Source organism: Drosophila bipectinata, chromosome XL (genome assembly GCF_030179905.1).
Source record: "Drosophila bipectinata strain 14024-0381.07 chromosome XL, DbipHiC1v2, whole genome shotgun sequence".
NCBI lineage: Eukaryota > Metazoa > Arthropoda > Insecta > Diptera > Drosophilidae > Drosophila > Drosophila bipectinata.
The window spans coordinates 18,175,542-18,189,395 of NC_091734.1; the positions used below are offsets into that span (position 1 = coordinate 18,175,542).

General features: G+C 40.5%; 1 protein-coding gene across 1 annotated transcript in view; it reads right to left on the minus strand.

Annotated features, from left to right (window-relative positions):
• LOC108126008 (gamma-aminobutyric acid receptor alpha-like) overlaps positions 1–13,854 on the minus strand; it is a 343,106-nt gene that overhangs the window by 147,929 nt on the left and 181,323 nt on the right. The window contains exons 2-3 of the mRNA XM_043211181.2: positions 9,806–9,888; positions 9,554–9,756 (exon numbers count right to left, since the gene is read on the minus strand). Coding sequence (XP_043067116.2) covers positions 9,554–9,756; positions 9,806–9,888 — 286 coding nt within the window. The remainder of the gene's footprint in view (positions 1–9,553; positions 9,757–9,805; positions 9,889–13,854) is intronic.

The window sequence follows — 13,854 nt, forward strand, 5'->3', positions numbered from 1 at the left end:
ATCTCTTCAACAACATCCTCCGATCAAATATCCCCCAGCAATTTAATGTAAGCAGTGTAATTCCCATACTCAAACAAAATAATGACAACATTAACTCATACCGACCCATCTCGCTTAACCCCTGCATTTCAAAGGTTCTCGATAAGATAAGATAGCAAAACGGCTATGGTGGCTAGCTACATATGGCAAGCTTCTTGATAACCGTCAAATGGGATTTAGAAAGGGAAAATCGGTTTCTGACCCTCTAGTTCTGCTGGATTATCAGATAACTACGGCCCTTTCCAGAAAAAAACACATTTCGATCATCTCATTAGATTTCGCCAAAGCTTTTGACAGAATAGGCATCCACAGCATCGTCTCTACTCTGGCGCATTGCTTTCAACCAGCAAGTGCAAACACTTGCATATCTGCAGAAAGAAAAACTGCTGCCTCATACTTGGAATACTTGGAATCACAGTAACCAAAAACTACAAATGGAACAAACATGTAGAAAACCGTACTCTAGAACTAGCCAAAAGACTCGACGTAGTCAAATGTCTTTCTAGCAAAAAATTCTGCTGCAACACAGCCACAATTTTATACTTGGTCAAATCCATCATTATGTCAAAAATCGACTACGGGTTACACATATATGGGCATGCAACAATATACCAATCAGCAATAAGAATCACTTTCAACGCATTCCGTACAACCCCAATCAACAATCTCCTCCACAAAGCCAACATATTACCAACAGAACATAGAACACCATTTGCAACGCAAACAAATTTCAAAACTATAATCCACTCCAAACACTCTCCAATAAAAAAAATAATCTACAAAATCAAAAACTCAAAAAATACTCCAAAACTCCCGTCGGTACTACACAACACAATAGAACAATTTAAAAATCTTAATATTCACATATCACCGGTAACATGCAAAAAGGAAAAGACCCCTCACTGGAAAAGCAGCAACGCAAACATAAACACTTCATTACTCGCACTACACAAAGAAAACACAACATCTACCAGCTAAAATTCAATGAACTAAAAAACACACTACCAAATAGACAATTCCTCTACACAGACGGATCTAAATCTGAGGACGGCGTTTCATTCAGCGCCACAAGAGAAAACGAGGTCATCGAACACTACATACAACCTCAGTACTCCTCCGTATACACTGCTGAAATATCGGCAATACTAACAGTATTGGTAACCGATGGTACCGCTCTCTCCAGAGCTTTCTCCCTTTCAACCCCAGAGGATCGATATCATCCCACGCTGGAGGTCTCAATCAAAACCTTGTATTGTATTGTATTGATCAGATATCTCCATGCGTGACAAATAAGATTTGCCGCTTCCGTAAAGCTGATTTCCACAAACTTAATATCCTGGCATGCACCGATCTTAATGTCTCCTTAGAAAAATTTTACTGTACTTTAAAAACATTTTTAAACTCCTGTGTGCCATGGAAATATCCGTCCGCTTCAACAAATCCTCCTTTATTAACAAGGTGCCACACTAACCAAAAAAATACTAAAAATAAGCTCTTACTTAAATATAAAAAAACCTTCAGTAGTATTGATTTCTCAAGATACCTACTAGCTCGGTCGAATTTTACCGTGCATAACGCGGAATGTTGTAGGAATTATATTGACCGCTGCCAGATACAATTTACTCAGGATCTTAAGCAGTTTTATAATTTTGTAAGCACTAAGCGTAAACACGTATCTTTTTCACCCCTGCTTACGTTTGAAAATGCCTCTGCGACCTCTGATCAGGCCATTGCCGATCTATTCGCAGAATTTTTTCAAACAACTTATTCTCCGCCTAATTTGACAGATCAGCCTTACGCATATAACATTCAAGCAGCAAATCTTATTTTCTGTCCGTTTTTTACTGAGAACAACTTATTATCTGATCTTTTAAGGGTATAACCCATTTATTCGCCAGGCCCCGATGGAGTACCAGGCTGTTTGCTAAAATACTGTGCCAGGGCTCTGTGTAAACCTCTTCTAAGACTTTTCAACTTATCTTTGGAAACCTCGATTTTTCCCCTTAAGTGAAGGAATCATTCATAATTCCCCTACATAAAAAAAAGAAAAAGTCTGAGGCTGCCAACTACAGAGGTATCTCTTAGTTGTCGGCAATTCCAAAGTTATTTGAAAAATTAATTACCCCTCATTTGCAACACCTTTGCTCTTCGATTATCACTCCATGTCAGCATGGCTTTATTAAGCGTCGCTCCACCACCACAAACTTATTGGAGTTGACATCCTTTGTCATAGATGGCTTTTGTAAGGGATATCAAACCGATGTAATTTACACAGACTTCAGCAAAGCATTTGATTCAGTTAGGTAATCACTCACTCTTGATGAGTAAACTGAATATGCTGGGTTTTCCTAAAGACCTCTTAACGTGGATCTCCAGCTACCTAGATGGAAGGACACAAAGAGTCTTATTTAAAAACATACAGTCCCGTCTGGTCCGGGCTCCATCCGGCGTCCCTCAAGGAAGTCATCTTGGCCCGTTATTATTTACGCTTTTTATAAACGACTTGCCTCCTGCTTTAACGAACTCTCTAGTTCTTATGTATGCAGATGATGTAAAGCTTTGTCTTCAGTACAAATCCATCTCTGCCCAATGCAGTCTTCAGTCTGACCTTGATAACTTTCAAGAACGGTGTTTAGCTAATGATCTAATACTTAATGGATCTAAATGCAAGCTTATGTCTTTTTATCGTTCTTGCCTTCTGCAGGCTACGTATACTCTCTATGGGATTGCCTTAAAAAAATTAGCCCAGGTTAATGATCTCGGCGTCCTATTAGACATTAAACTTAAATGTGCCAACCATATTTCCTTAACGGTTAATAAGCCTATAGGAGTCCTTAATTGTATTAAAAGGTATTCAAAAGAATTTAATGACCCGTATATAACCAAAACATTATTCATTTCTTTGGCCCGTCTGATACTGGAGTACGGTTCATGTGTCTGGAGTCCCCAATGTACACCATACATAGGACCGCATAAAATCCGTACAAAAGAATTTCTTAACTTTTTTTCTTAGAGGTCTAAATTGGGATCTAAATCAAATCTTCATCTTCCATCTTAAATAGTAGACTCTTACTTATAAACTTACCTAGCTTAATAAATCGTAGGACAATGCTCGGTGTAGTTTTTCTGCATAACCTAATTAATGGTGATGTAGATAGCCAGCATTTTAAAAGCAGCCAGCATTGTTAAAACTAACACGCTTAAATTTTAACATTCCTAATAGAAGGACTAGAAACTTTAGTCCTCTTTCCTTAGCCATTGTAGTTCGACATATGCACAGCATGACCCTGTTAGGGTCTTATGTTCGAACTACAAAGTTTCTCTTTTAAGGTTTCAGTTGTGACATGTGCTCGTGTGTTTTGCAATGGAATCAAACCTAAGTGAACTATTTCAATCGTTTTTTAAAAGACCGTCGGATTGCCAAAAGAAAGCAACGGCAATATGGAAATCAGCAAAAAAAGAACAAAAATATTTTCAAACATATATAAAAGATGTAATAAAAAAATTTTAAGATCATGTGCTTCAAAAAAAAATCAAAACGATGTCATTTTTTATGAATGCTTCAAAGGTATGTACGATATTCTAAATATATTTAATTTAGTTCGCTATACATATGCATTCATAGTGTTAACGAAATAAAAAAATTGTGGTATAAATTATGACAAACACATGCTTTTGCATGTTGGTGGACAAATTACTATACTTTTTAATTATTTACAGAATATATGTACTCCCAAAAACGATGTTCCTCTCTCAACGATCGATAATAAAAATTCTATCGATCTAAGGTCTCAGCAAAGTTTAGATGAAAATTAAAATCATATTCCCCAATCTGTGATCGATTCAAATGAAAATTCCATCGATCTAAAGAATGATCAGGGTAAGTAAATAATAATCAAAAATATTAAGTAACAGACCAACTTAATCACTTAAATACTTTACTATTGTAGATGAAAAGTCAAAAACTAATGTCAACAGGGAAAGAAGCTACAGAAAGCCTGCGCAAGAAAAGGCATAGGCAAATATTGTATCATTAACTGAGAGAGCAGCAGTCCTGACGCAGGCAAATAATTCATCAATGTCTAGCGAAATCCAAAAGAAGCTTGTTAAATCTAGGCAAGAAATTGAAAAGGAAAGGAAAAGCCGCAAGTGCAAGCAACAAATAAATACAGGCATAATAAAAAACAAAAATTGAGTTGCGTATTTGAGGAAATTCCTGAAGCCAAAAGTCTTTGTAACCAACGATCTACAGCCGGCAGGCCCCAATCGAAGACGATCAACCGCATCTCCATAAAACTATTTTGGAGATAGCCATGTTTGGAAGTGAAGCTGATGAAAGGAGGCGTTCTAACCTTGTTAGAAGTGTGAAAACCTTGTCTGATCTCCATGAAGAGCTCAAAAAAGAAGTGTTTAACTTGTCGAGAAGCGCAACCTATCTAAGACTATGGCCCAGAAGCTCTTCCTCATATCAGAACGGTACCGCTAAAGCTTCGTTGAGCCCAAGCAGATTATTACAAGCAGCATATAGATGGATATTTTTCTACAGCATCTATAAAATATCTTGACAACATTGCCTTTGTTCTCGGCCCTGCTCAAGTAATTTTTTTGTCACAAGACGACAAGGCTAGGTTGCTAATTGGCTTGACTGCTGCAAATAAGCAAGCGCCGCTGCTTATGCATCTTGAATACAAGGTCAAGCTGCCAAATCACGATTGGGTTGTTGCCACAAGGCATAAGCTAATCCCATCAGTTTATGCGGGGGTAATTATAAGTCCACAAAAAATGGGAGACCCGAAAGCTGTTGGTTATTCTGGCCCCACATTTATAAGCATTAGAAGTGGAAAGCATTCTTCATCTACTGCTGGAACCCATGCTAGAGATTTCGACAGTATTGTGAAACTAGAGTCTTTTAAATCAATAGCAAGGACCGATGAAGGACTAGTTTAGCTGGTGGTTATTATAACTTCTGATGGTGGCCCTGATGAAAATCCCAGGTATGGGAAGGTTATTTCCCATGCAGTACAACATTTTAAAGCATACAATTTGGATGCAATTTTTGTTGCCATAAATGCTCCAGGTACAATTTTTATCTAAGTAATAGCTAAATTGGGGGAGAATGGGGGAAAGCATACAGGTCAAAGTGTCTGATTGCATTCAACTTGGTGAATGCCAGCATGATTCCTGTCACTGCTTTCTTCAAGCCGACGCACTACCTCCACGTGGTTCTCCCTGGATTGTCGCTCGACAGTCGTTGAGTGGCAACTAAAGCGCTCGACGAGAGTCCTAACTCTACTAGGTTTTGGCGTAGGACTTGAAATCCACCCATGTAAAACACAATATCAGTGAAGGAAGCAAGAGAAGCCTCGGAAAGGAACCGATCTAACGTTGACGACCATAGCAAGCGTAAAAAGGACAATGATTTGAGAGTACGAACATTGCACCTGGAACGTACGAACATTGTACAAACCTGGTGCTGCTCAACAACTAGCAGATACTCTCAACAAATGTAGGGCTGACATCACTGCTATCCAGGAAATGTTGTGAATTTGGTTGTGGTTTCATTGTAGGTGCCAGACTGCGGCGCCGTGTCTCTCACTTTCGGCCAACAAACGAGAGAATTGCAACGATCCGAATTACTGCCAAATTCTTTAACATCAGCCTGATATGCGCACCACGCATCTTATATACTCGACGTGCGATCCTGTCGGGGTCCCAACATCGACTCTGACCATTATCTTGTTGCAGCTATGATTTGCACACGGCTATGTGTGACGAAGATTGCACGTCGAAGTGCGTTAAGAAGACTGGACATCGGAAAACTGAAATCACAACAGGCGAAGAATGCATTCTCCACTCACGTCTCGGGGCTATTAAGCCGAGCACCATCAATACCTGAAGACATAAGCGATATGTGGGCGCTCATATCTCACTCCCTGCGAGCTTCGGCAGTAGAAGTGCTTGGATTCCAGCGTCCTCTAACAAGGAATCCATGGTACGATCAGGAGTGTCATGACGCAACAGCTGCGAAGGACGCCGCCTACAGAAGAACACTGCAGGCTGGGGCGACACGAGCTATTGTGGATGTATACAGGTCGAGAAGAAGAGACGAAAAACGCCTTTTCAGACGCAAGAAGAAAGAGCAGGAAAGGCGAGAGTGTGAGAGCACAGAGAGCAGCAGACGCAGAAATGAAGCACGTAACTTCTACCAGAGGGTTAAGCGTCTGACCCAAGGATTTAAGACTGGTGCAGTGGCGTACAGGGACGATGATGGTAATCTTGTCACAGAAGCAGAGGTCGTGCTGAGGTTATGGAGGGATCACTTCTCGAGTCTGTCAAGCACAGACTCTGAAGACTATGACCCACAAACCCCAATCTATGGCACTGATATTGAAGTGCCAATCCCAAGTCATATTGAAGTCAAGGATGCAATCCAACGGCTTAAAAACCACAAGTCTGCAGGTGCTGACGGCCTGCCGGCAGAATCGTTTAAGGCAGCTGGTGATATGTTGGTAGGGAGCATGCACCAACTAATCAGTAAGATATGGCTCACGGAGAGCATGCCCGAAGATTGGAACCTCAGCATGATCTGTCCTATCCTGAAGAAGGGTGATGCCACGGTGCGCACCAACTACCGCGGAATTAGTCTTCTTCCAGTTACATATAAGGTCCTAACGAGCGTATTGTGTGAAAGACTGAAACCCCATGCTGAAGTATTGATTGGACCTTATCAGTGCGGATTCAGGCCTGGCAAGTCCACTGCTGACCAGATTTTCACCTTGCGCCAAATCCTGGAGAAATCTTACGAAAACCAGATCAACACATACCATCTCTTCGTCGACTATAAAGCCGCATTTGATAGCCCCCGGCGAGATCGCCTATATGCCGCTATGTCTGAGCTTGGTATACCAGCAAAGCTGACTAGACTTTGCAGAATGACATTGAGCAACACCATCAGCTCTGTCAAGGTAGGAAGTGGCCAATCCGAAACCTTTATTACCAAGTGTGGCCTCAGACAAGGTGACTCGCTGTCTTGTATACTCTTCAATATTTTAAGGGAGAGTATTATAAGAAAGGCTGGTGTACATCGGTCGGGCACGATATTAACCAACAGATGTGTCCAGCTCTTTGGTTACGCTGATGATATTGATATCATTGGCCGCACCAAGCGTGATGTCACAGGAGCCTTCGGGGCTATTGAAAAGGAATCAGCAAAAGTCGGACTAGCAGTGAATATGGAGAAAACAAAGTTTATGGTGTGCTCTAGCAGAGAATCGCGGCGTCTTGATTCTCAGCTGACTGCAGAAAACTATAGCTTTTGTCCGTCAAGGAGTTTATCTACCTAGGCACTACTATAACAAGCACAAATGATGTCAGTCTGGAGATTAAGCGGAGAATAACACTTGCCAGCTGCTCTTGGAGTGTTCGAGAGGAAAATTCTTCGAAAAATCTTTGGTCCAATCTGCGTAGACGATGTTTATCGCATCCGATACAACCACGAGCTGTATGAGCTGTACGGTGATGTTGACGTAGCCAGTCGAGTGAAATCTCAAAGACTTCGCTGGCTGGGTCACGTTTCCCGTATGGATGAAGACGCTTTAGCTCGTGAGGTGTTTGATGCGGTGATTGTTGGGACACGAAGGAGAGGATGACCCCGAACGCGTTGGCAAGACCAGGTGATGGAAACCCTGTCCACACTTGGGGTTACCAACTGGCGAAGGCGCGCTCAGGACAGAGACGCATGGAGGCACATTGCGCTTCAGGCCGAGACCCGAAAAAGGCCATATATTGTCATGGCCATATAATAATAATAATAGCTAAATAGCTATTATATTGTAAGATCCATTTTTATTTCAGGAAGAAGTGCTTTTAACCGAATCGAAAGGAGAAGCCGGGAATTGTCTGGGTTGATTTTGCCGCACGATATGTTTGGAAGCCATTTGGATAACTAAGGCAGAACCACAGACTACGACTTAGAGAAACAAAATTTTGAATTCGCTGGGAGAACATTGGCCAATGTTTGGGGCAACATGGTTCTCGATGACTTTTCTGTGACTGCCAAATATTGTCTACCTAACGAAGAAGAGGCAGAACTGGATGACATAGATCAGTACTGGTATCAAGAACATGTTCGTGAGAGTCAATATTTTCATTTAATTGTTCATTAAATGATTACTTTTGATTACCAAGGGGGTAGGGGGTCAAAAATCGCAGAAAAGGTAATATATGGACAGCCCCTAAGATGAATACAGAAATGCTAGCTGATGCACTAATTGATGCACAAGCCATTCTGAAACACCGCGAAAAAAAAACCAAAAAAAAAAACAAGCGAGGGAATAATCGCTTGGCACAGCTAGACTAAAATTGGAGATAACCCACGTCGAACCTATCCAGCTTATGGTTGGATCAACTGACCAAAAATAGAATCTGTACTAAGTTCTAGATTTCTATCTTCAAAAACCCGAAAGTTGGGTCATTTCCGATCGTTCAGCTATATGGCAGCTAAAGGATATAGTCGGCCGATCCTTACAAAATTTGGCACTTCGTATTATTTTGCCAAAAATAGCTCTCGTGTCAAATTTAAACATTGTTACTTTAAAAACACTAAAGTTACACCATTTCCGATCAATATGGCAGATATAGGATATAGTCGGCCGATCCCAGTCTTTCCGGCTCATGTACAAAGGAAAGAGAAAGGAAAGAAAGAAGGGTGCAAAGGAAAGAAGGGTGTGTGTAAAGTTTCAAGTCGATAGTTTTAAAACTGAGAGACTAGTTTGCGTAGAAACAGACAGACGGACATGCTCATATTAACTCAGGAGGAGATCCTGATCAAGAATATATATACTTTATAGGGTCGTAGATGTCTCCTTTACTACGTTGCACACTTTTGACCAAAATTATAATACCCTCTGCAAGGGTATAAAAATTAACGGAAAAGCTAATAACCCTCTATATGAAAATGTAGAACCCTGTAATGAAATAAAAAAGGATCGAACAATTATATCCTATACATAGGTGACATATAGCTGATTGATCGCAAATGTTATTTTCGAAGCTTATGACTTTCACGAGATTATATTTTTGACCGACTGGCCCTATCCATACTGCTAAACTTGCGAGTTTCCACAGGTTTATATTTGGCATATTAAGCTATTTTACAAAATTTTTGTCAGACCGGCCAACTACATCCCATCCTAACCGACTTGTATGCAAGGGGAAGAAGAATATGTGCTAAGTTTAAACTCAAAAGCTTTAAAGGTGAAAAACTAGGTGATGTAGAAACAGACGATTATTCAGATCAACGATATTTATGCGTAATACGGTCGAATATGCTTTTTGCCATTTAACTGACGATTTGAATACACTCTGCAAGAGAATAAACAGGTTTGATTAAGATTTTTGCCGAAAAACTATAAAATTCGGCTGAATTAAAGCATATTGTTAAAAAATTTATCATTTAGTAAGTAAAACTTGCGATATAACGGATTTATATACATGTAATATATAATAGACTTACCTGAATAAGAAAATATCCAGTATGACGTTTAAGATTAAAAGCAACATGTAAAACGGAAAAGATACCTTCACGTCGAGCAGATGTAGAATTTCGATACATCATGTTAATAAGGTCAAATTGATTAAGGGTCATACCAGGAACAAATGTTACCGCATCATTATTATTTTGCCATTCATACACCAATTGCTTCTTTGTATATCCATCTAAAAAATATTATGTTATTAAATACAAATTGTATTTAAAGACACTTGCAACTTCCGATTACGAGCGGGCAGGACTGTCTGTCCATTGGAAAGTTATTCAGTTCCATAGGGCATGAGGCCTTTATAGTTAGTCTGCAATACGAGATAGAGTTTAAAAATTAACTAAGTCTGTTACCTTTATCTGTACCAGAAAACTTGTATACCATTTTATTTTGGTTAAAAACTAATATAAGTACAAGTTTTAATTTTTTGTGTGTTTTTAAAAAAGTTTTTGGAACACTCCGTTTTCTTGTCCAAGACGTGAAACTCCTATCAAGGATAATACTTATCCGATTCTGGCAGACATAAAAATAATATCTGAAGTAATCCTATCTAAATTCTACACCGCCCAAATGCCTTAAAAACTCTCGGCTCTTAATGAGCAATTCCGTGCACTTGAAACCCAATTCCGTGGTCTTCATTTGTTAAGCGATTTTCTAAGAAGAAAAATTTCAAACAATAACCTGCAGTCAGTTAATTTATCGGACTGCCTCCCATGTGGTACAAATCGTACAAGTAAGAGTACGTGGTATAAGTACAATTCCCTGGAAAGATTAATGCTGCCAAATAACCTAGCCTACTTGCTTACCTGATGCCGTTCCAGTATGTGGAGTCTTCTAGCAACTTTAGACATAAGTGTTGCACTCGTATATCTAATTTTTAAATTTTTTAATCTTATTCCTACCTCGGAAAAGCATTTGATCCTGCTGCCTGAGCTGAGCAATGTACCATTTATGAATTTCTTCATATTCATTTCTTCTTAGCTCTGACGAAACTGCTCCAAAAAAATTAATAAGATAGTATTTTCCAGTTGCCACCAAAACGTGTGAAATATTCTGGGTAAATTGAGCGAATTTTTTACAAAAAATGTTTCTTTTCATGCTATCGCGCTTACTGAAACTTGGCTTAGTTACTCTGTCTCTGATTATGAAATTTTGGTTCCCAAGTTGACTTTTGGATTTCTTTCATAGACACTTGCAATTTGACTTTTGCAATTTGAGCGAAGTCTTCTTGTGCTGTTTAAATAATCTTCTGTAACTTAACTGCTCAAAGTTTAAGGTTGACATTCAATCGCAGTGTGCTTCACATTGACTCATAACCACTTGAAGAGAACGTCCTATATCGTATTTTCTTAATAAACGTTCTAAATAATAAAATAAACGTTGACCATAAGCTGTCGTTTAATGAATAATAAAGCTATTCATTAAGTTAATGAATAATAAAGCTATTCATTCAGTTAATAAAGCTAGGATTGTGCTAGCTTTATCAAACATTATCAAATATGGATCAATTAATTTTATGATCCTTTTACCATTAAGACTTTCTATGTCCTTTGGTTCGTCCTATCTTGGAATACTGTTCGTGCGTTCGAAATCCGCATGACTTTGTTCGTCAAAAGACTATTCAATCTGTCCAAAATCAGTTTCTATTATTTGCATGATAAAATTTAAGGTGGGATACTGCCAGTTGCTAAAACTATTAATTTACCTTCATTGTAAGAGCGCCGCGCTTGTGCTGGAGTTATACTACTTAATATGTTTATTCTTAAACTGGTGGATTCAAAATTACTTCTGGAAAAACTCATGGTTTCTGTTACTAATAGGTAAAATAGGTAGGTAAATAGGGTAAATAGGTTAGACCCCATTGGTTACCAATTTTTATACCATTGCAGAGGGTATTATAATTTTGGTCAAAAGTGCGCAATGCAGTGAAGAACACATCTCCGACTATATATATATTCTTGATCAGGATCACCTTCTGAGTTGATATAAGCATGTCCGTCTATCTGTCAGGCTGTTCGTCTGTCTGTCTGTTTCTAGGCGAACTAGTCTTTCAGTTTTAAAGCTATTGTACGGTCATTTAATGTTCATTACGTAATGTTAGTGCATACCACAACCCTACAATCGATACCTGCTTGATGTCTATCGATCTCGAGATCCCGGTCCCTTTGGAAAGCGGGACATCTCTAAGCTTCTTCCAATTATTACGACTAAAACACATTCTTGTTATACTGCCAACATTGTTTGATCTCTAAAATCAATTCAAATTAAATTCAGTGACATCCTTGAAACAAACCCTGTGTTTTTATAAAACGGCAATAGCAAAGTCCCCATAGGAGACTTCTGCTAATCATTGACTCCCGTATTCTATCGGCGCAGTCACAACATTTTTGGTGGCCCATGAGGGGAACCTGTTGTTAAATATGCCAATGAATGGAGTTTGAATTGATTTGGAACAAACAATTGGGCTCAAATTAATCTGAAACAAACGGCTATTAACCTATGCCACGTGGAACCACGCTTTCTACGAATAACGGACCGAAGAACAAGGGATCGCTGAGCGACGAATAACGGACAAAGGAAGGAGAGATTGCTGCGAGACGAATAACGGACCAAAGGAACGACGAATTGAAACTGGAAACTGCTACACAGACTGACTGGAAGCCGGTGAGTGTTTGTATGTGAGGGCTGTGATTTCAAGCGTGCTGTTGTAAATTCAATAAAACTATGGGTATCGACGATGAAAAGACAGGCACACAAGCCAATCCTTCCCCATCCGACCAGTTTGCTGGTTTGCACGCGAGACAGAAGGATTTATGGAACAGGTTGACGCAACTCGAGCGTAACTTCAAGAAGGATAGCCAATCCCGAAAATCCAAACATTATTTTCTTCAGCGACTTAGCACGTTAAAGGATTTATCCACCCTGTTTGATGCGAATCACCAACAATTGGTCGATCAGCTGTGTCCCAGTCAACATGTATATTTCTCAGACAACCTATACGAGCGGTTTGTTGAAGAGCACCAGCACATCTTCTGCAACATCTCGGAAGAATACGACAACAAGTTCTCAGTGATAGCCCAAGGTTCCCCACCAATCGAGTCCGTCACTCCAATTTTATCATCCAACATTCCGCTTCCGAAGCTTCCAGTTCCACGCTTTTCGGGAAGCTTTACGGATTGGCCCTCGTTTTACGATGGTTTCCTACAACTCATCCATGACAACAACACTCTCTCTAACATCCAGAAGTTTCACTTTCTCAAGCAGGCCTTGCCCGAAGGACGGGACCAGGATGTCATTCACATGGCATTAACGGATTCTGGGTATACGGTAGCCTGGGATCTCCTCGTCAAGCGCTACAACAATCCACGTCTCCACTTTATGCACACCATGGCGGCACTGTATGGTCTTGAGTCGGTTCCCAAGGAAGCTGCAGAAGGTATCAGGCGCGTGCTAACCCTGGCTAATGTTTGCATTAGTGATCTTCGACGTTTAGAAATAAACATTGATTCCTGCGATCACTGGCTAGTGCATCATCTGTTAACCAAACTACCAAGCAGCACTACGCAAGCGTGGGAGCACTCATTGGGGAGCTCCACCGTGATTCCAACCTTTTCGATGTTGGAGACTTTCCTGCTGGAGCGCTTAGTTAGCATCGACCTAATCGAAAATCGAAATCAACCACTTGGAACTCGTTCAGCACCAGGACAATCTTCCCATCCACGTGCGCCTAACCGATCCAACTTCAGTTCCACTAACCGCCAGAGTTTTCATGTGACTACGGAAATGGGAGCACCCCAGTGCACTCTCTGCCACAGAAACCATGTTCTCCGGAGATGCCCCAGTTTTCTCGCGAAGGATTGCTTTGCTCGTAAGACGATCGTCGATCGCATAAAAGCATGCCTCAATTGTCTCAGCACAGGCCACGCGCTAAGTCACTGCGGCAGCACTCGCAATTGCTTACAGTGCGGCCAACGCCACCATACGCTACTGCATTGTCCGAACATAGCAACCCAGCCTACCAACTCTGCCCTATCGCGACAGCCAACGAACAGTGTCCATAGCGCGCAGGGCACCCAACAGAGCGTAGCATCCCGCTCATCTGTTTTGTCTTAACAGCACAGCCCCCGGCTTAACTGCTTCGAACGAGACGCAACTCCTCAGCGCAGTTGCCACCTATCAAAATCCATCCACCACGATTCTCGCCACGGCCCTAATCCGAATTGTCAACGACCAAACGGGACAATCTGTTTTAGCCAGAGCGTTGATTGACCATGGC